This window comes from Dendrobium catenatum, unplaced genomic scaffold, assembly GCF_001605985.2.
Source record: "Dendrobium catenatum unplaced genomic scaffold, ASM160598v2 fragScaff_scaffold_1117, whole genome shotgun sequence".
NCBI lineage: Eukaryota > Viridiplantae > Streptophyta > Magnoliopsida > Asparagales > Orchidaceae > Dendrobium > Dendrobium catenatum.
The window spans coordinates 2,077,191-2,092,672 of record NW_021319579.1 but is presented as its reverse complement, the minus strand read 5'-3'; the positions used below and the strand labels follow the sequence as shown (position 1 = coordinate 2,092,672).

Sequence of the window (15,482 nt, the reverse complement as noted above, 5' to 3'; positions counted from 1 at the left end):
CCTCGGTATTGCAGACGTGACACATTCTGATATGTGCCAACGCCGAACATTGTCCGGAGACCAACCAGAATGCGCTACATCACCCCTTGCTCGGTTATGCACCTCGGTACTGCTCGGTACTGCTGACGTGACACATTCTGATTTGTCTCCGAATGACGTTCTACGTTCAATCTCTGCACATAATAATTTCTCCACAAACGAAGCCTTAATGTCATTAAAAAAAAACTCTTTGTTATTAAAAATCAGAATCAATTAACCGAGCAATTAATGCTAACCATTAAGAACATTTTGATTTGTACATTAAACGAAATTAAAAAAGAAAATCAGATCATCCATGCCACTAATTTTGGCGATTTCTAAAATCCGGATAGAATAATCATAATCTAAAATACATGATTTCAATCCCTGCAATTTAATTATTTTTAAAACATTACATATAAATTCTTAAAATGACTCACATTTAGCATATATGAAAAGAAAATTAGGGATTTAATCATGTGATTAAGAACAATACAGATAATCTTTACCCTAGAAAAATAGCGGAAATGTGATACAATTTAATTTTGCTAAAATGTAACACCCACCTGATCATTAAAGATTAAAACATTTAGAATTGATGGAATGGCTTCTCAAAATCTCGTGATTGCATCCTTGATGATTTGGAGAGAGTGCGATATGTCATCCAGAAGCTTGTGGGGATCTGGAATCACAAGCTCGTCAACTGCAAGCACCACCTTCATTTTATTTAGATAACTTTGAAAGTGAATCGTCAGGGCCTGCAGGATTTCTTTAATAATAATTAGAAACACTCAACATTTTTCAGTGTAATCAAGAGGGTCAATTCTGACATCCAGGAATTCTTATTGCCTCTGCAAAGCAGTCAAAATGCATATGGAATAGGTAAGATTATGGCTTCATTTGGGACGGCTTTTTTATTATTTTTTAAAACGGAGTAATTTCTTCCGTTTTAAAAAATAATAAAAAATCCGTCCCAAACGAAGCCTAAGGCTTCCATTAGGACAACTTTCTAAAACAGTTAAAATTTTAATAGTAAAAATTTGTTTCAAGAAAGCTGTTCCAAACGAAGCCTAAATATTTTTTAGATTTTAAATAGATCCATCATGTTGATCCAAAAGTTTTTTAGAGCAACCAGGATCTAAGTGGAGAGAGGAATCATGCCCAAGGTGTAAGTAGAAGAGAGAAAATAAATCTTATGAAATTTCTTTGGAAACTAAAAAACTTGATTGAACTCTTTTGGATCACATATGAAGCTAGTCAAGGACCCAAGGTTGTATGGATTTGAGAGTGGATTGAAATTATTTTCTTTATTATTTAAGAGCATTGAGGATTAAGTGAGGTGGTGGAGGGTTAATTTGGAGTAAATCGGCTTACTTAGGGTGAGCTACGATGGTTTAAAAGGTTGGTTAAGGCTTCGTTTGGATCGGCTTTCTTCTGCTTCTTAAAGCAGTTTTTTTAGTATAAAAAATTTAATTTTTTATTTTAGAAAGCTATTTTTAAAAGCAGTAAGAAAGACATTCCAAATGAAGCCTAAGACTAACTAGATTGACTGGAGGGTAAGATGGAAGTGTAGGGGCTGATTTAGTAGTGGTATTTCTATTCCATGGGATGTGGTGGAATATAGGAAGAATTATTGGGTGAGTAGGAACATGTTTTATGAGTGAAGAATTCGGATTTCTGCAGAGTGCAGACTGGGTGAAGGGAGAGGCGTTGTGGCCGTCGGCTATGGCGATACTTCCCATCCACTTGCGTAAGATATGTTATTGAATGACTTGAGGCTTCGGGTGCTTGGGTTTCAAGTTGTAGGTAGTTCAATGTTGTTCATAATCAGCTGATTTTAGGACCTGATTCAGGTTCCCAATGTGAATTAGGCTTCGCTTGGAATGACCTTTTATTGCTTCTTAAAGCAACTTTCTAGTACAAAAATTTTAATATTTTATTAGAAAGCTGTTTTAAGAAGTAATAAAAAAGTTGTCCTAAACGAAGCCTTAATATAACCCAGATGGATAAGAATCCCTTTCCAATGCCTGGTTCTTTTGTCTCTTTAAAGATGTCAAGGACTCGAGAACAAAAAACACTTAAAAAACCTAGTCCATTCTAATCTATGTAAGAGTCGATCTAGTGCATTTACAATATATGATGCACAAATTCTTGACACGTGTAGTTCACATCAATTATCAATGCCAATGCCTATAAATTTGAGATTTGAACTTCTCTTTATAACTTTATTACTTGAGGATCAATTATGGTATTATTAATCTTCAATTATATTAGAGCTTGCCTAGTGTCAAAGATGATAAAATTATAGAGAACTGTGTGCTCATATATTCCCAAAGAACTTTGAAAGAAATTTGGCAAAGAGGCCACTGTGTAAATCTCATCTGGCAGTCGAGGGGTTGTCTTCAGTGGAGAAACCGCCATTAATGATGTGAAGTTTAAAAAGAAAAAGGTTAGCCAAATGAATAAGGATTCTCAACTAGGCACTGTAAGCTTTATAGAATGTTATTGAAGCTGACAAGGTTATTTATGAGGGAGAAGATATCTATGAAGTCCCTAGACGACGGGTTAGCGACTGATGTTCAGAATATAACCCCTCCGACAGAAGAACAAGGTAAAGGGATTAGACACCACATAGCTAATTCCGGCAGAAGAACAAGGTAAAGGGATTAGACAATGAAGGAAATGCTGGAAAGTTGCGTGAGAGGGAACCAACAGTAATGATCTTTTTGAAGAACTACTAGCCATGATTGACACATTAAAGAAGACAAAAATGAGTTTAAAAGTCAATTGCAAAAATTGAAAAGATCAAGCTCACTGTCATTTATGGCTGCCAAGCAATGAGTTGTCAGGATAGAAGTTGTTGGTCAAATTGTTGGAAGTCGCCTAGATAAAATAGATGCAGAGATGAACTCGTTTGGTGTTAATTGTCCTGTCAAGCAGCCTGGAAATCTTTATTTGGGATAGTCGACAAGAAGTTAGAAACTTGAGATGAAAGTTCTTGGACGCTTACGAAATGAGTCTATTTGGGATATTTCGATAAACTTCGCCCGCCGACTACAGTCCTTCCGAACACCGTCACCCGCCGACTACAGTTAAACGAACCAAACAGACAGGCTAACATTCTCTTGAAGACAATTTCACATCAATGTATTTTTCTCAGCTCTCACCATGTAATACGTTGTATATGATGTATACTTGCTACATTGAACCAATGCCCTCCCCCCAAGGAATGGCATCATTTGTAATCAACTACAAACACTAGTGGAATCATTTTTAACTAGGCTAGGCCTCGTAGTTCTTCCCCTTTTCAGTCCACGTAAAAATGTTGGTGTCTCTTATTACTTTCGCACCCCTCTCTATTATCTGTGTTGGATTTTCGTTCAAAGCTAAAATATTAACCTCTTTATATCTCTACCGCTGCGAATATTCCAGGACGCAACAAGTTTGAATGTTATAATTGTGTATTGTCTTTATTTTTAACTTAATGTATTAGAAATTCTATTTTAAATGAAATGAAAGTTTGTTTTTCCTTTTACTTAGTTTGTGTTTATGAGAATTTAAGATGTATGTTCAGACCTTACTTCTCGTTGATAGCAATTAAGGGGTTGTTTGGTATGCAGAATTAGGAGGGTAAAGTAATTTACTTACGCGCATTTAGTAAATTATGTCGTTTAGTCGATTTTGAGCGGAAAGTAAGGAATTCCTCGGATGCATCAGCGGTGTATTACAGAAGACCGTTCGTGCGACTTCGAAACCCGCTCAAATTGAGCAGGTTAGAAATCCTCTCACCCAAAATACTGCCTTATGAGCGAGAGCCACTGACCGGAGGGAACGCAGTTCTTGGCATCGAGGACGTTGCCGGCATTTAGCGGCACAATTTCTCATGGGCTTCGCCACAAACTATGCCTTCCTAATGTGCGGCCGCTTCGTCGCCGGCATCGGTGTCGGCTATCCTCTCATGATAGCGCCAGACTACACCGCCGAAATTTCCTCTGCCTCAGCCCGCGATTTTATCACCACCTTCCCCGAAATATTCATCAACCAGGGCGTCCTCTCCGGCTTCATCTCCAATTTTTCTTTCTTTGGTCTGCCGGAACACATCAGCTGGCGCATGATGTTCCTTGTCGGAGCAATTCCTCCAATCCTAATCTTCGCTGGCGTCCTCATCGTGATGTCGGAGTCTCCTCGCTTGCTCGTGATGCAGGGCCGCCTTGAAGAAGAAACCACCGTTCTCGCCAAGACTTTCGACTCCCCCGAAGTAAGTATATCAGGGGCTTTCTTCCTCGATGTTGGGATAACTGTGATTGGTTTTTTTTTTTCCTTCTATTTTTCTTGCTGGAGACGAAGGGGAGGATCTTGGAGGAGATGGAGAAGTTGTTCGGGAAGAAAGAGAAGCACGAAGGGCAGGTTGACGCTTAGTTGAGAACGAAGAAATGGTCGATCTTGCAGCTGTTGCCGATTCAAGCTATGAAAAACTGCAATTTTAATTTCTATAATGTAACACAATATCATCTTTGTCTCACTTTTTATAAAAAGAAAAAAAATTGGAAGCTGAAAATGGGAGAATCAAATGCATAACAATTTGAATAATATGATATTGGTACTAGACAAATATACCACTAAGTTTTTATTTGAGATAAATTTTTTATTATTTTTAATTTTTTAGTAAGAAAGCTTTTTACTAAAAAGCTGTTTTAGACAGCAATAAGAAGTTATCCCAAACGAAATCTAAAGATATATGATGTTATTTTGATTTGAAAAGGAGGAAACATAAGATTTTAGTGGAGCAACCAAGTTTTAGAATGATGAATATATGCACATTTCACATCTCAATTGATTGCATGCAGCTTTGGAGTATATGCAATGGATTGGATTGGTAGGCTATTTTACTTTGTACTTGAAGTTCCAAGTTGTGATATAATCTTTAGTGTAGCTTACAAGATTCTTCATTGTCAAACGAAGAAAATTTGGCTTAGGATAACCTGACTAAATTTTAGTTAGGATGAATTTTCTAATCATTGAATTTGCCTAATATAAATGCAATAGATGATTAATCAATCAATTTATTTTATAACACCAAATAATAGTAATTATTATAACATCAAAATAATACTAATTATTATAATTACACTGCTTTTATAAATACACTAGTTGAAATGCCAAAATAAATTATTACAAAAAAACCGCTTTTACTTTATTCTGGTTCTACCTAACCAAACAAGAGAAACAATTCTCCTGCGTTTATTTTGCAAACAACCAAACAGTCTCAAAGTATACGGAATGCACTACATTTACTTTACAGTGCATTTTCTTTTCAGGCAACTAAATAACCCCTAAATCTATTTGACCTTATTGGTTGAAGTCAAATTTCATTCTGTTGTTGTCATTTAAGATAAAATGAACTACCTTGAAGTCAGCTCTTCATAAGTTGTTCATTTATTGTGAAGTCAAACCTTTAATTCTGGAGTCTGTCTTTTAAAATAGAGTTAGCAAGTTTGATCAAACCAAAGGCACAGATTAGGTTGACACTAAAGAGTTGACAGCTTAGTACAGTTAGGGGAAGAATGAATAGATTGAACTCGTTGTAGTTAGTTGTATTAATGGGAAAATCATTTTGGAAGTCGAAGCAATTCCAAGCAGTGGAGATGAAATATTTCGAGAGTGAGAACTCTCGATGAACTATCCAAGGAAGTGCTCTCAATGAGTACACTAAGCAATTAATCAAGGCAAGAAGGTGATTTCAACCAAATTCAATAGCTTAATACTGAGAACCAAGTTATAACAAACTCTTAAACACTTATCAAAGATATATTTATAGGCGACTTAGGAATAATTGAGTTCCAAGTTATAGACAGTTCAAGTTAGTTCATTAATTATTAAAGTTGTTCCATGTACAGGAATAAAAAGCTTGTCTTGGATAGAATGGAGTGATTCCATGTACTTTGTTTTAAATAAATTTTATTTTGTTTGCAAAGGTTTGATTTATATATAATAAAAGATAAAAAGAGGTTTTTTAAGAAGATAAACCATAAGATTTGACAACTCAAGATGAATGTTCATAGCGTAGACTAACTTGATTCAGTTTTCAAACCCTATCTTAAGCCCAACAAAACCAACCAATCATGTTTTGCACTGTGTATCATTATGGAGCGAGCTACAAAACTCCTAAAAGAATTTAGGATTCCAATAACAATTGATGAGAGCTAATCAGAGAAGAATGCAAAGCACAACATAGATAGGGTAACGGGAAGAATTCACAGATAGATATAAAGAAACAAACAGGTAACTACGCAAGACATGATACAAAACATCGAGCATTTTCAAGTAACTCACCTGTGGATGTCCATAAACACTAGGAGCAATGTAGACCAAGGGAGAACCACAAAAACCAACTTCCTCCATTGGCCCAACAATATTTGAGAATGATAAAGATGTGTTAGAGACGATCCTGTGACACAAAATTGTCCCCACCTGTTGTAAATTAATAGGATTAACAATGAGAAAATATTTCTAAATTTCAAAATTTGAAACATATAGATGGCAATTTTGAAAGTTGAAAAATATTAATATAGGTTAATCTGAGTCTAAGCATGCCATGCAAAACTATGAATTACAACACAGAGTTCAAAGAAAACTGCACTGCCACCTCTTCTCCGACTCAATTCAAACTATCCCCTCCCCTTTGCCAGGAGCTGTAACAAGGAGCTGTAACGAGGAGCTCACTAAATATCCCTCTGATTAGATGAAGTTCAAGTTTTCAAATTGAACCGAAGTCATTAAAGGTTTCCATAAACGCATTGGCTATTCAACCTTCAAATTAAAACCATCCAGCAGCAAAGGATGTTTTTCTATTCAGATGGAAGGCCTCCATAAACGAAACAAGAAGACCAAGATGAAAGACAATGTTTTTCTATTGGTAATGACAAAGAGGAATAGCATTTAGCGCATGCAACAATTCAATTTTCTGGGAATCTCAATTACTTGATGTCATGGAACCATAAGCTATCATTTCAGCAGTAAAACTGTCGAAAAGACAATAGAAAAACAAAATTGCATTACAGTCTTATACACAGTTGTCTTTGATAATCTGAATAAATAAGAAACTAGTTCTATATCTTTCATTGCAATCATGGCTGAACAGTTCTAAATAAATTTTTTAAGGGTAGTTCAAAAAGTGAAGCTTTATATGAGGTGGGATCCTGGGTAATATGCATAAAGGACTTGCCACAATCTAAAAGCTTGATCAAGCTGATAACACTTAGGTGCCTGCCATCAATCCCTAGGCCTGTTGGTTGGGAGTTATTGCTCCGTCTCAATGGTCTTGGATTGGAAGATTGATATAAATGTGCGTGTGTGTGAATTGTTCTTCGACACTCAATTGTTGATTTGTATGTTTGATGGTTTGAGGGTTGGCATAAGTTATGCCAACAATTTATATTTATATAATATGCAACCAACAATGTTACATTAATTATGGTTATTACATGCTAGTAATTTGTGATAATAGAGTGTATGTTTATTGTCTTAGTTTTATACAAATATCCAACATGCATAGATAAAAATTGTGAAAGACAAGAAAAATTTTTTATGTGGAAAACCAAAAAATAATAAAAATCATGAGGCCTGATGCAGTTGCAATAATCCACTATATAATAGAAGATATAAGAATCCTTCCTCATAAATGAGGAATATGAGATTATCCACAATTGAATAAAAATATCTTATTTATATTGTAGGGATTATACAAATCAATTTTTCACAAATGGACAGTCAAAACCAAACAATTTTTCACAAATGGACAGGTTATATGTTAATAGTCAAGAGATAATAGTCGGATGACAAAAATATGGCAATTGTTGCGGCAATTAATGATGTGGTCATCGGCGTTGATCAGAAAAATTTTCTATAGAGTTCTTTAGCACTCCTAGATGTTCAATTTCCCCTTCATGTAGAGAATGAGGCCTTATTTAAAAGAACATTTTGATAAATTTGTTTAAATATCAAGGTGGTTTGACCAAGTATTTTCCTATTTCGGTTGGCGAGAATTTGACCTTTAATAGGACACAATGGAGAAAAAGGATTCATGTAGCCGACCCCACGTAGTGGGATAAAGGCTTGATGTTGTTGTTGTTGTTGTTGATAAATTTGTGCATAATTCTAAATATTTTCATGTAGTCCCATATTAATCCTTTTGATTGTAGATAGTTATATCAAATATTTAAATGTCTTAATGATATCATAATTGAATGATCTTGGGCACATAACATCTCGATTTGACTATAAGCATACAAATATATGAAGACTATTTGATCTCTTAATTAATATTTAGATGTTTCCAAATATATTTCATATGGTTGATTGAAGCTCAATTAAAATTAGATCAAATCATTTGTGTGTCAATAGGTTCAACTCGCAAGACTTTCAGCTCAACTATAAATTCCTTGAAATCAGAAGTCGATTCATCCTGGAGTTAATCCTAAAAGTTTTCAATTCAAAATTGACTCAAAATTCGTGCCAATCAAGCAAAATTTTTGAAGTCGTGTCATTTTCCCCCCATTTTCGGATATAGAAGTTTTTGTCGTAAGAAAATAGTGATTGAACACAACCCACAAGTGAATGAAAAGTAATGCTTTGCTCACCAAATTTATGTTAATTTTGGGTGGAATTTGATTGTGGTGATAAATCAGGTTGTACTGCTAACTCAAACCTCAAATCTGCTGGTCAGGCTCAACGATGAGCTCGTTGGGGGGTTGCAGGGGGGCAACATGCCCCTTCTTGGGGGAGAAGCCCCAAGAAATAATTTTCTTGTCCTTACAACACCGTGATGCTAAAAATCCAATGCCAAGGCTCTGCAGAACCCCTCAGAGAAAGAGAGCACAATACCATAGCACTATAGTTCAAGCATCGCAATGTTGTGAACTAAAGTGCTAAACTCCGTGTCGTAGCACTTTAGTTCACAGCACCATGGCACTGCGATACAGAGAATTCAGCGCTAAGGCGTTGTAGGTATAACACCATGGTTTAAAATTGTGCAATATGAGGCTCGCCTTGAAGCCCGCCTTTGTGCAATTCCAGTAAAAAACGCCTCGAGTTTTTTTATGAGGCTTGCGCCTCAACTTGGTTGAAGTCCGCCTTGAGGCTCGCCTCGCCTCACTGACATGAGGCTTACGCCTCACGCTATATATATTAAAACTTACATAAATCTTGAAGTAAATGCCCGACATTGGACTCTATAGGAGAGAAGGAATGGGAAAGAGCAGTTCACCATAATGATGATTCAAATGAAGAACCCCTTAGTGATGACAGTGCTGATGACTTATGAGTTCTTATGTGATATGTCATTGCTATTTATTTTTGGAAATCGGAATTATATGTTAATGAAAAGAATATTGAGATTTCGGAAAGATAGAATTTTGAGTTGAACTATATTTCATGTTGTCTTATTGAAATATTTTGATTTCACTTATTAGTATATAAATTTTTATTATTAATATTGAGTTGAACTATATTTCATATTTTGATTTCACTTATTAGTTAATGAAAAAGAATATTGGGATTTCGGAAAGATAAAATTTTGAGGTAATGCATATCTTATGATTTTTTATGTTTTATATTATTCACTCATTAGTATATAACAAATTTATCATTTTATGTTTACGCAATCTTTTGATTTTGAGGCTTACACCTCAAAACGCCTTGAGGCTTACGCCTCGCCTCACAAATGAAAAACGCCTCAATACCCGAATATGCAATTTTAAACATTGTATAACACCACAGCGTTGCGAGTCAGGCTGAGTAGGTTTTCTTATTTTACTGCAGGGTTGCGTCTTCGGTGCAATAGAACTATAGAAGTGAATCTCTTTGCCTGTTCTAAGTGTAGAATGTTGTGAGAAGTAAAGAGAGATAAGGAGAGATTGTGAAAAGAGATATCTGTTCAATTTCTCCCATTTTTATACTTGATTTCTTGGTGTGGTACGGCTTCATGGTTTTTACCCAGTTTTGATTTTTTTCCACATTAAATCCTCATGTTCTTTTTCATTGTTTTTATTTTCTTGCTTGTTTCATTGTGTGGTTTATTTCCGGCAACTTATCAACACCCAACCAAAATATAACAAAAAGTAAAATGAGCAATTACATGGTGAATTGTGATGTGCCAATTTTTCTTTCCTATGAGCTGACTTATGCCTGTCTCTGGAGCAAAGCACGGAAAAAACCAGTAAATATTAAACATACCTTAAATCCCAAAGTCTTAACAATCACCAAAGACGAAATATAAGTAAATATGGCCTCCCATGATTTCTTCTTCTTCTCGACAACTGCCATTCCCTTCCGGATATAATCCAAAGGATCCTCACACTCCATTACAGGAAAACGGAGCAGCATGTACCCCATCTGATTACCCCATTTGGCTCCGCTGCCCTTTCTCATCATTTCGGCCAAAGCCTGCCAACAATACACAATATAATAGACAATATCATTTCTAAAGGAAAATGAAAATGGAGCAAAATAGAAACTGTTTACTCACATTAATTCCCGGGGTCGGCCGAATATTAACAAGCAGCGAAGTTCTAATCCGTAAGTTTTTGGGAAGGCAGCCGTCATAGCTCCTGCTGAGATAACGAGACAGAGCGGCGGACGTCACTCCCACTAGAACATCATTGATGGTCTATGGGGAAATCGGTCGAACAGTTAGCCTGCACTGAACAAAACATGAGCGTATTGACAAATTGAGAAGCGTTTAGAAGTAGCTTACGCAACCCATGGCGTTCTTTATATCCTTAATGTCGTCAAGACTGAGGGTGCGGTGCACAAATCTCTTCGGCCGGAACTCGACGCCCTCCGACCCCATGATTCGCGTCCTAGTGTCCTTTAAAAAGAAGGCGGAGGCAACGAAGAGGAAAGCATGGACAAGCGTGTTCCAAGCGTAAACAAGAAAGGTCCAGATCCAGAAGAGGAGCACCCAAGGGCCGAAGCCGGAGACAGCGGCGGCGGACCGGCGTCGGGCAGCGGGGAGAGATGGAAGAGATTCGTAGTCAGAGGTTCGGCGAGTGCAGGCGAGGAATAGGGACATGAGAGAGATGCCGTCGCCGAGGGAGTGGTGAATGCGAAAGACACCGACGCAAGTTGCCTCGGAGGTGCGGATGGGGAGGAAATGGAGATCCCAAAGCGGATGGGATGGGTCGAGAGGGGAGTGGTAAAGACCAGAGGTGTAATCCTCGACAAAGCGGTCTCCGACAACGGGATCATCTGCAGCGGCGGCGGTGGTGGCGTCGCTGATATCTGGGTAGATGACGTGGTTGTCTAGGTTAACCTTAGTTGGGACCCATCGCGGTTTATCGCTCCCGGACAAATCCGTTACCTGCAGTCAAAGCAACCAAGCAGGTAAAATTTACCATGATTATTTTCAATATACTCCTATCTTTTTTGAGAATTACATTAATGTTTTAGAGGTAAAAAAAATTGTTTAATAATATTTTAGAGCAACTCAATTATTAATATATAAAAAAATTTGGGCCATTAAAAAGAACTGTCTAACATTACCCTTTAAAATATAAATATAATTAAGTAATTAAATTTTATCTAGCGTCGCTGATATCTGGGTAGATGACGTGGTTGTCTAGGTTAACCTTAGTTGGGACCCATCGCGGTTTATCGCTCCCGGACAAATCCGTTACCTGCAGTCAAATCAACCAAGCAGGTAAAATTTACCAATTATTTTCAATATCCTCCTATCTTTTTTGAGAATTACATTAATGTTTTAGAGGTAGAAAAAAATTGTTTAATAATATTTTAGAGCAACTCAATTATTAATATATAAAAAAATTTTGGGCCATTAAAAAGAACTGTCTAACATTACACTCTAAAATATAAATATAATTAAGTAATTAAATTTTATCTAAATAAAAATAAATTTAATTTGAATATTAATTCTTACTATGAGTCAATTTATTGGTTGTGGAGTTTCAATATACACCAAAATAGTATCTTTTATTGAAATAGTACATAATTATTGTGTTCATTTTTTTTAATATCTTATTATGGTAGAAATTTTTTGGACATGATAAGCAAAAAAATTTGAAGTATGTAATTCAAATTCATTACTCGGGAGAAAGAACATTCTCCTTTAATTAAATGGCCACATATCCGTTCATTGAACATTTCATTTTCAATTATCAAAAATTTATTTCGTCAGGCTTAGCTGAGTTGGTGGGCGAGCATGGTTGGAAACCCCCTAGCCCATCCTTAATTCCTCTTTCATGCGACACGAATCCTTAAATGGGGAGAAAATAATTGTGTGGTCCTGCACCTATGGGTTGGTTGTTGTATGACCACTGAGGAATTAGTTACACTGTTATGCGCCTCCTCTAACCACTATTGCCCAACTATGATTCTATAAACACAATTCTCGTACTATAATTCTCTAAACCTCTCTCCATGCATCACCAGCATCTATTGATGTTAACTAGTATTAACCTCTACATTTGATCTCACTCAAAGCCTCGTTGATGCATTCACATTCATCACTAAGTAATATATCATAACAATAACTCTATTTGTAAATCATGCATATGTAGTAGAATATTTTCGACTAGGCAAAGTCACATGTTTATTCTTTTTTTGGATTCTCCGCGTAAAAAATCTATGGTGTCATGTCATCCAAGCTCTTTAGTTTTCCTATTTTGTGTCCTAAACATCACGTAAAACTAATATGCAAAATTCTCTCATTTTACTATCTTGAATTATCTAGCATGCAACAAATGTTCTCACAATATTGATCTCGAAATGATGTTGAATAAGAAGATTAATTAATCCATCATCACAATATTCATAAGATATGGGACCATCATCAAATCCATATTTTATAATCATACACTTTTTCAATCTCATCATCCAAAGTTTAAAAGCAATAATTTATCAAATAATCATTTTCATATCAATTTTGAGCATATCATAAATAAAATAGTAAAAATAAAAACTTGTTACATTGATAAAAAATACTAACAAAATAATTAAATGCAATCCCGCATTTAATATTTTTATTATTTAGTAAGTCAAAAAAGTTATGATATTTATTAATTATTTATCACTGATGTGACTCCAAAAAAAATCATATAATTAAGTTATATGTATCTCACAGCAATCTTTGAATTGAATACTTTAAAATTACATTCTTCATCATTCGAACTCCAATTTCAACAAACTTATAGTTGATATGAACGTCTTAATGAGAAAATCCCAACGAGATAGTCCAATTCGAGTCAAAATAAGAACAAATTAAACACTTTAAGCATAATTGGAAACTTAAAACATTAATTAGTTGACCAAATGATCTCCAAATTCGACATGCTTATGGTTAAATCGAACGGCTTGATGAGATGAATCCAACGAGCCTAAGATCACTCAATTCTGACATATTTAAGATATTAAATACTGAATAAATGCTTCATGATCAAGGTAATCAATATGGACCGTATAATGGAATATTTTAGATTCTTATTCAAATTATTAAAATGTTTATCCCAAAAAATCTATAAATATAGTCTTATTCTCTAAATGAGAGGAAAAGAATTGAAAGAACTAGATGAATATCTCTTGTATTTTCCAGTTATTATCATCTATGCCCACCACTAACTATTGTCACTAACAACCATCGTTGCTGCCAACTTTCACCGTCATTAATCATCAGCATCTCATGAATTCCGACAAAATTTAATTTTGCTATTGGTAGTTAGTTTTTCATCTATGAACACTTGATTTTTGTTAGCCTATCTATAAGAGAAATCAGACATCTTATTCTCAAATAGTCTTCTTCTTCTACAACGTGAGGAAGGAAGATTCTTATATATTCTAGTTCAAACCCCATAATTTTTTTTCTTTTCTGATTTTTCAAGGAAAAAAAAAAGATTTTCCTACTATTATTTGTTAATATTAAATTTTTATGCTACGCTCAGACATACCCACACAAACTTTCTAGCATATAACAACAACAAAAAAGACATGCGTATACAACTTATCATTATTCCATGATGTTTACAAAGCAATTGAATAATCTAGAATCCTTCTTAAAGCTGAATAAAGTAAATACAATAAAGAGACGGCAACCGGCAATCCGCTATTTTTTACGGACTAATATAACCTTGCTTCAACAAACATAATTACACATTCTGCCATCAAGTAAAAAAAAAAGGGTTTTCTACTTAAAATTTAGGATGTAAATAAACTTTTCTGAATAGATTTTCAATGCATGAACGAAGATGCCGAAGAATTAGGAGTGGTTCGATTAAATTTAAAGCGCATATTTAAGGCACCGTTTGGTTTGGTTTGGTGACCTAATCGTACCCACCCTGAAAAGATTTCAGTGTGTATAAATTATTATGTGGGCACATCAGACGTCATCCGGAGGCTAATTAGAACGCGCTACGTTATTTTTTTGCTTGATATCAATGTTGGATAATGCTGGGTACCTGATGATGTGACGGGTTCTGATTGGCCTCTAGACTGTTCAGCATCAGTACAAAATAATTTCTCTAGTGCGTGAGAGTGAAACTAGATGAACTCTGCAATTATTGAGGTTTCTTGGCGAATTTATAGAATTAGGAGGTTTGGAAAAAATAAAGTGGCATTACATGTATGTATTAATTAAAAGGGATTTGTATAAATATTACAAAATTATTATGTATTTAATTATTTAGATATATAATATTTTATTTAGATTTTATTTTAATGTATAAATAAATATAAAATTTAAAATTTAGATATATAAATATATTTAAATTTTATAGTATCTATCTTATTTTATCTCAATTTATAAAAAAATTATTTAAATATTAAAATTCATAATAAAATTTTAATTTATATATTAATTTTTTAAAGTTTTTATTTAATTCTGACTTGAATAAATACAAGAATTTCACACGAAAATAATATTAATGTTTATTTTATAAATGTTTAAAACTTGTGTTTTGTGACTTTTGTCAATGAAAATCCCTGAAAGTAAACGGTGAAAAGTAAAAACTTCTAGATTACTTTCCGGCCAGCGTACCTGGACGCTGGAGAAGCGCGGGTGGCGGGCGAGCGTGGCCTCAAGGCCGGATTTCATCTCGTCGGCGCTTATAAATTTCCCGAATCCCAAGATCGTGACGATGTGGCAGTTAAACTGAGGCTGCCGGAAAAGCCTCGCCGCCGGGCTGAGCGGCTCCCCCTCCTCCTCGGCCGTCGCCGCCGCCGTCATCGGAGATATAGGAGGCGGCCTCAGCATCTTCACCGCAAGACGATTTCTCATCGCAGTTTCCCTACCCTTTCTGGAGCTCGGTTCGACAGTCAGGGTTGCACGAATTATAGAAGACGTGAAGGAACCAAGTTACCACTTTACCAAAATCCCTCCATACCATTGATTGTTTGTCACCACATATATTTTTGCGAGATCAATTTAAAGTCTACTTAAAAATTAGTGGCGCATTTTT

The 15,482-nt window shown here is 35.3% G+C and overlaps 1 protein-coding gene and 1 long non-coding RNA gene across 2 annotated transcripts in view; both read right to left on the bottom strand.

Moving 5' to 3' along the window:
* Nucleotides 1-370: 370 nt before the first annotated feature.
* The window catches only part of LOC110103233 (O-acyltransferase WSD1), a 32,032-nt gene continuing 16,920 nt past the window's right edge, over nucleotides 371-15,482 (bottom strand). Inside the window, exons 2-7 of the mRNA XM_028698642.1 lie at nucleotides 11,631-11,693; nucleotides 10,772-11,314; nucleotides 10,544-10,684; nucleotides 10,252-10,461; nucleotides 6,352-6,489; nucleotides 371-776 (exon numbers count right to left, since the gene is read on the bottom strand). Coding sequence (XP_028554475.1) covers nucleotides 630-776; nucleotides 6,352-6,489; nucleotides 10,252-10,461; nucleotides 10,544-10,684; nucleotides 10,772-11,314; nucleotides 11,631-11,693 — 1,242 coding nt within the window. The 3' untranslated portion in view covers nucleotides 371-629. The remainder of the gene's footprint in view (nucleotides 777-6,351; nucleotides 6,490-10,251; nucleotides 10,462-10,543; nucleotides 10,685-10,771; nucleotides 11,315-11,630; nucleotides 11,694-15,482) is intronic.
* LOC114580600 lies at nucleotides 14,022-14,762 on the bottom strand. Its single transcript, XR_003702066.1, has 2 exons — nucleotides 14,484-14,762; nucleotides 14,022-14,363 (listed from the first exon to the last, which is right to left on the bottom strand). It is a non-coding gene; the product is annotated as an uncharacterized LOC114580600 (long non-coding RNA).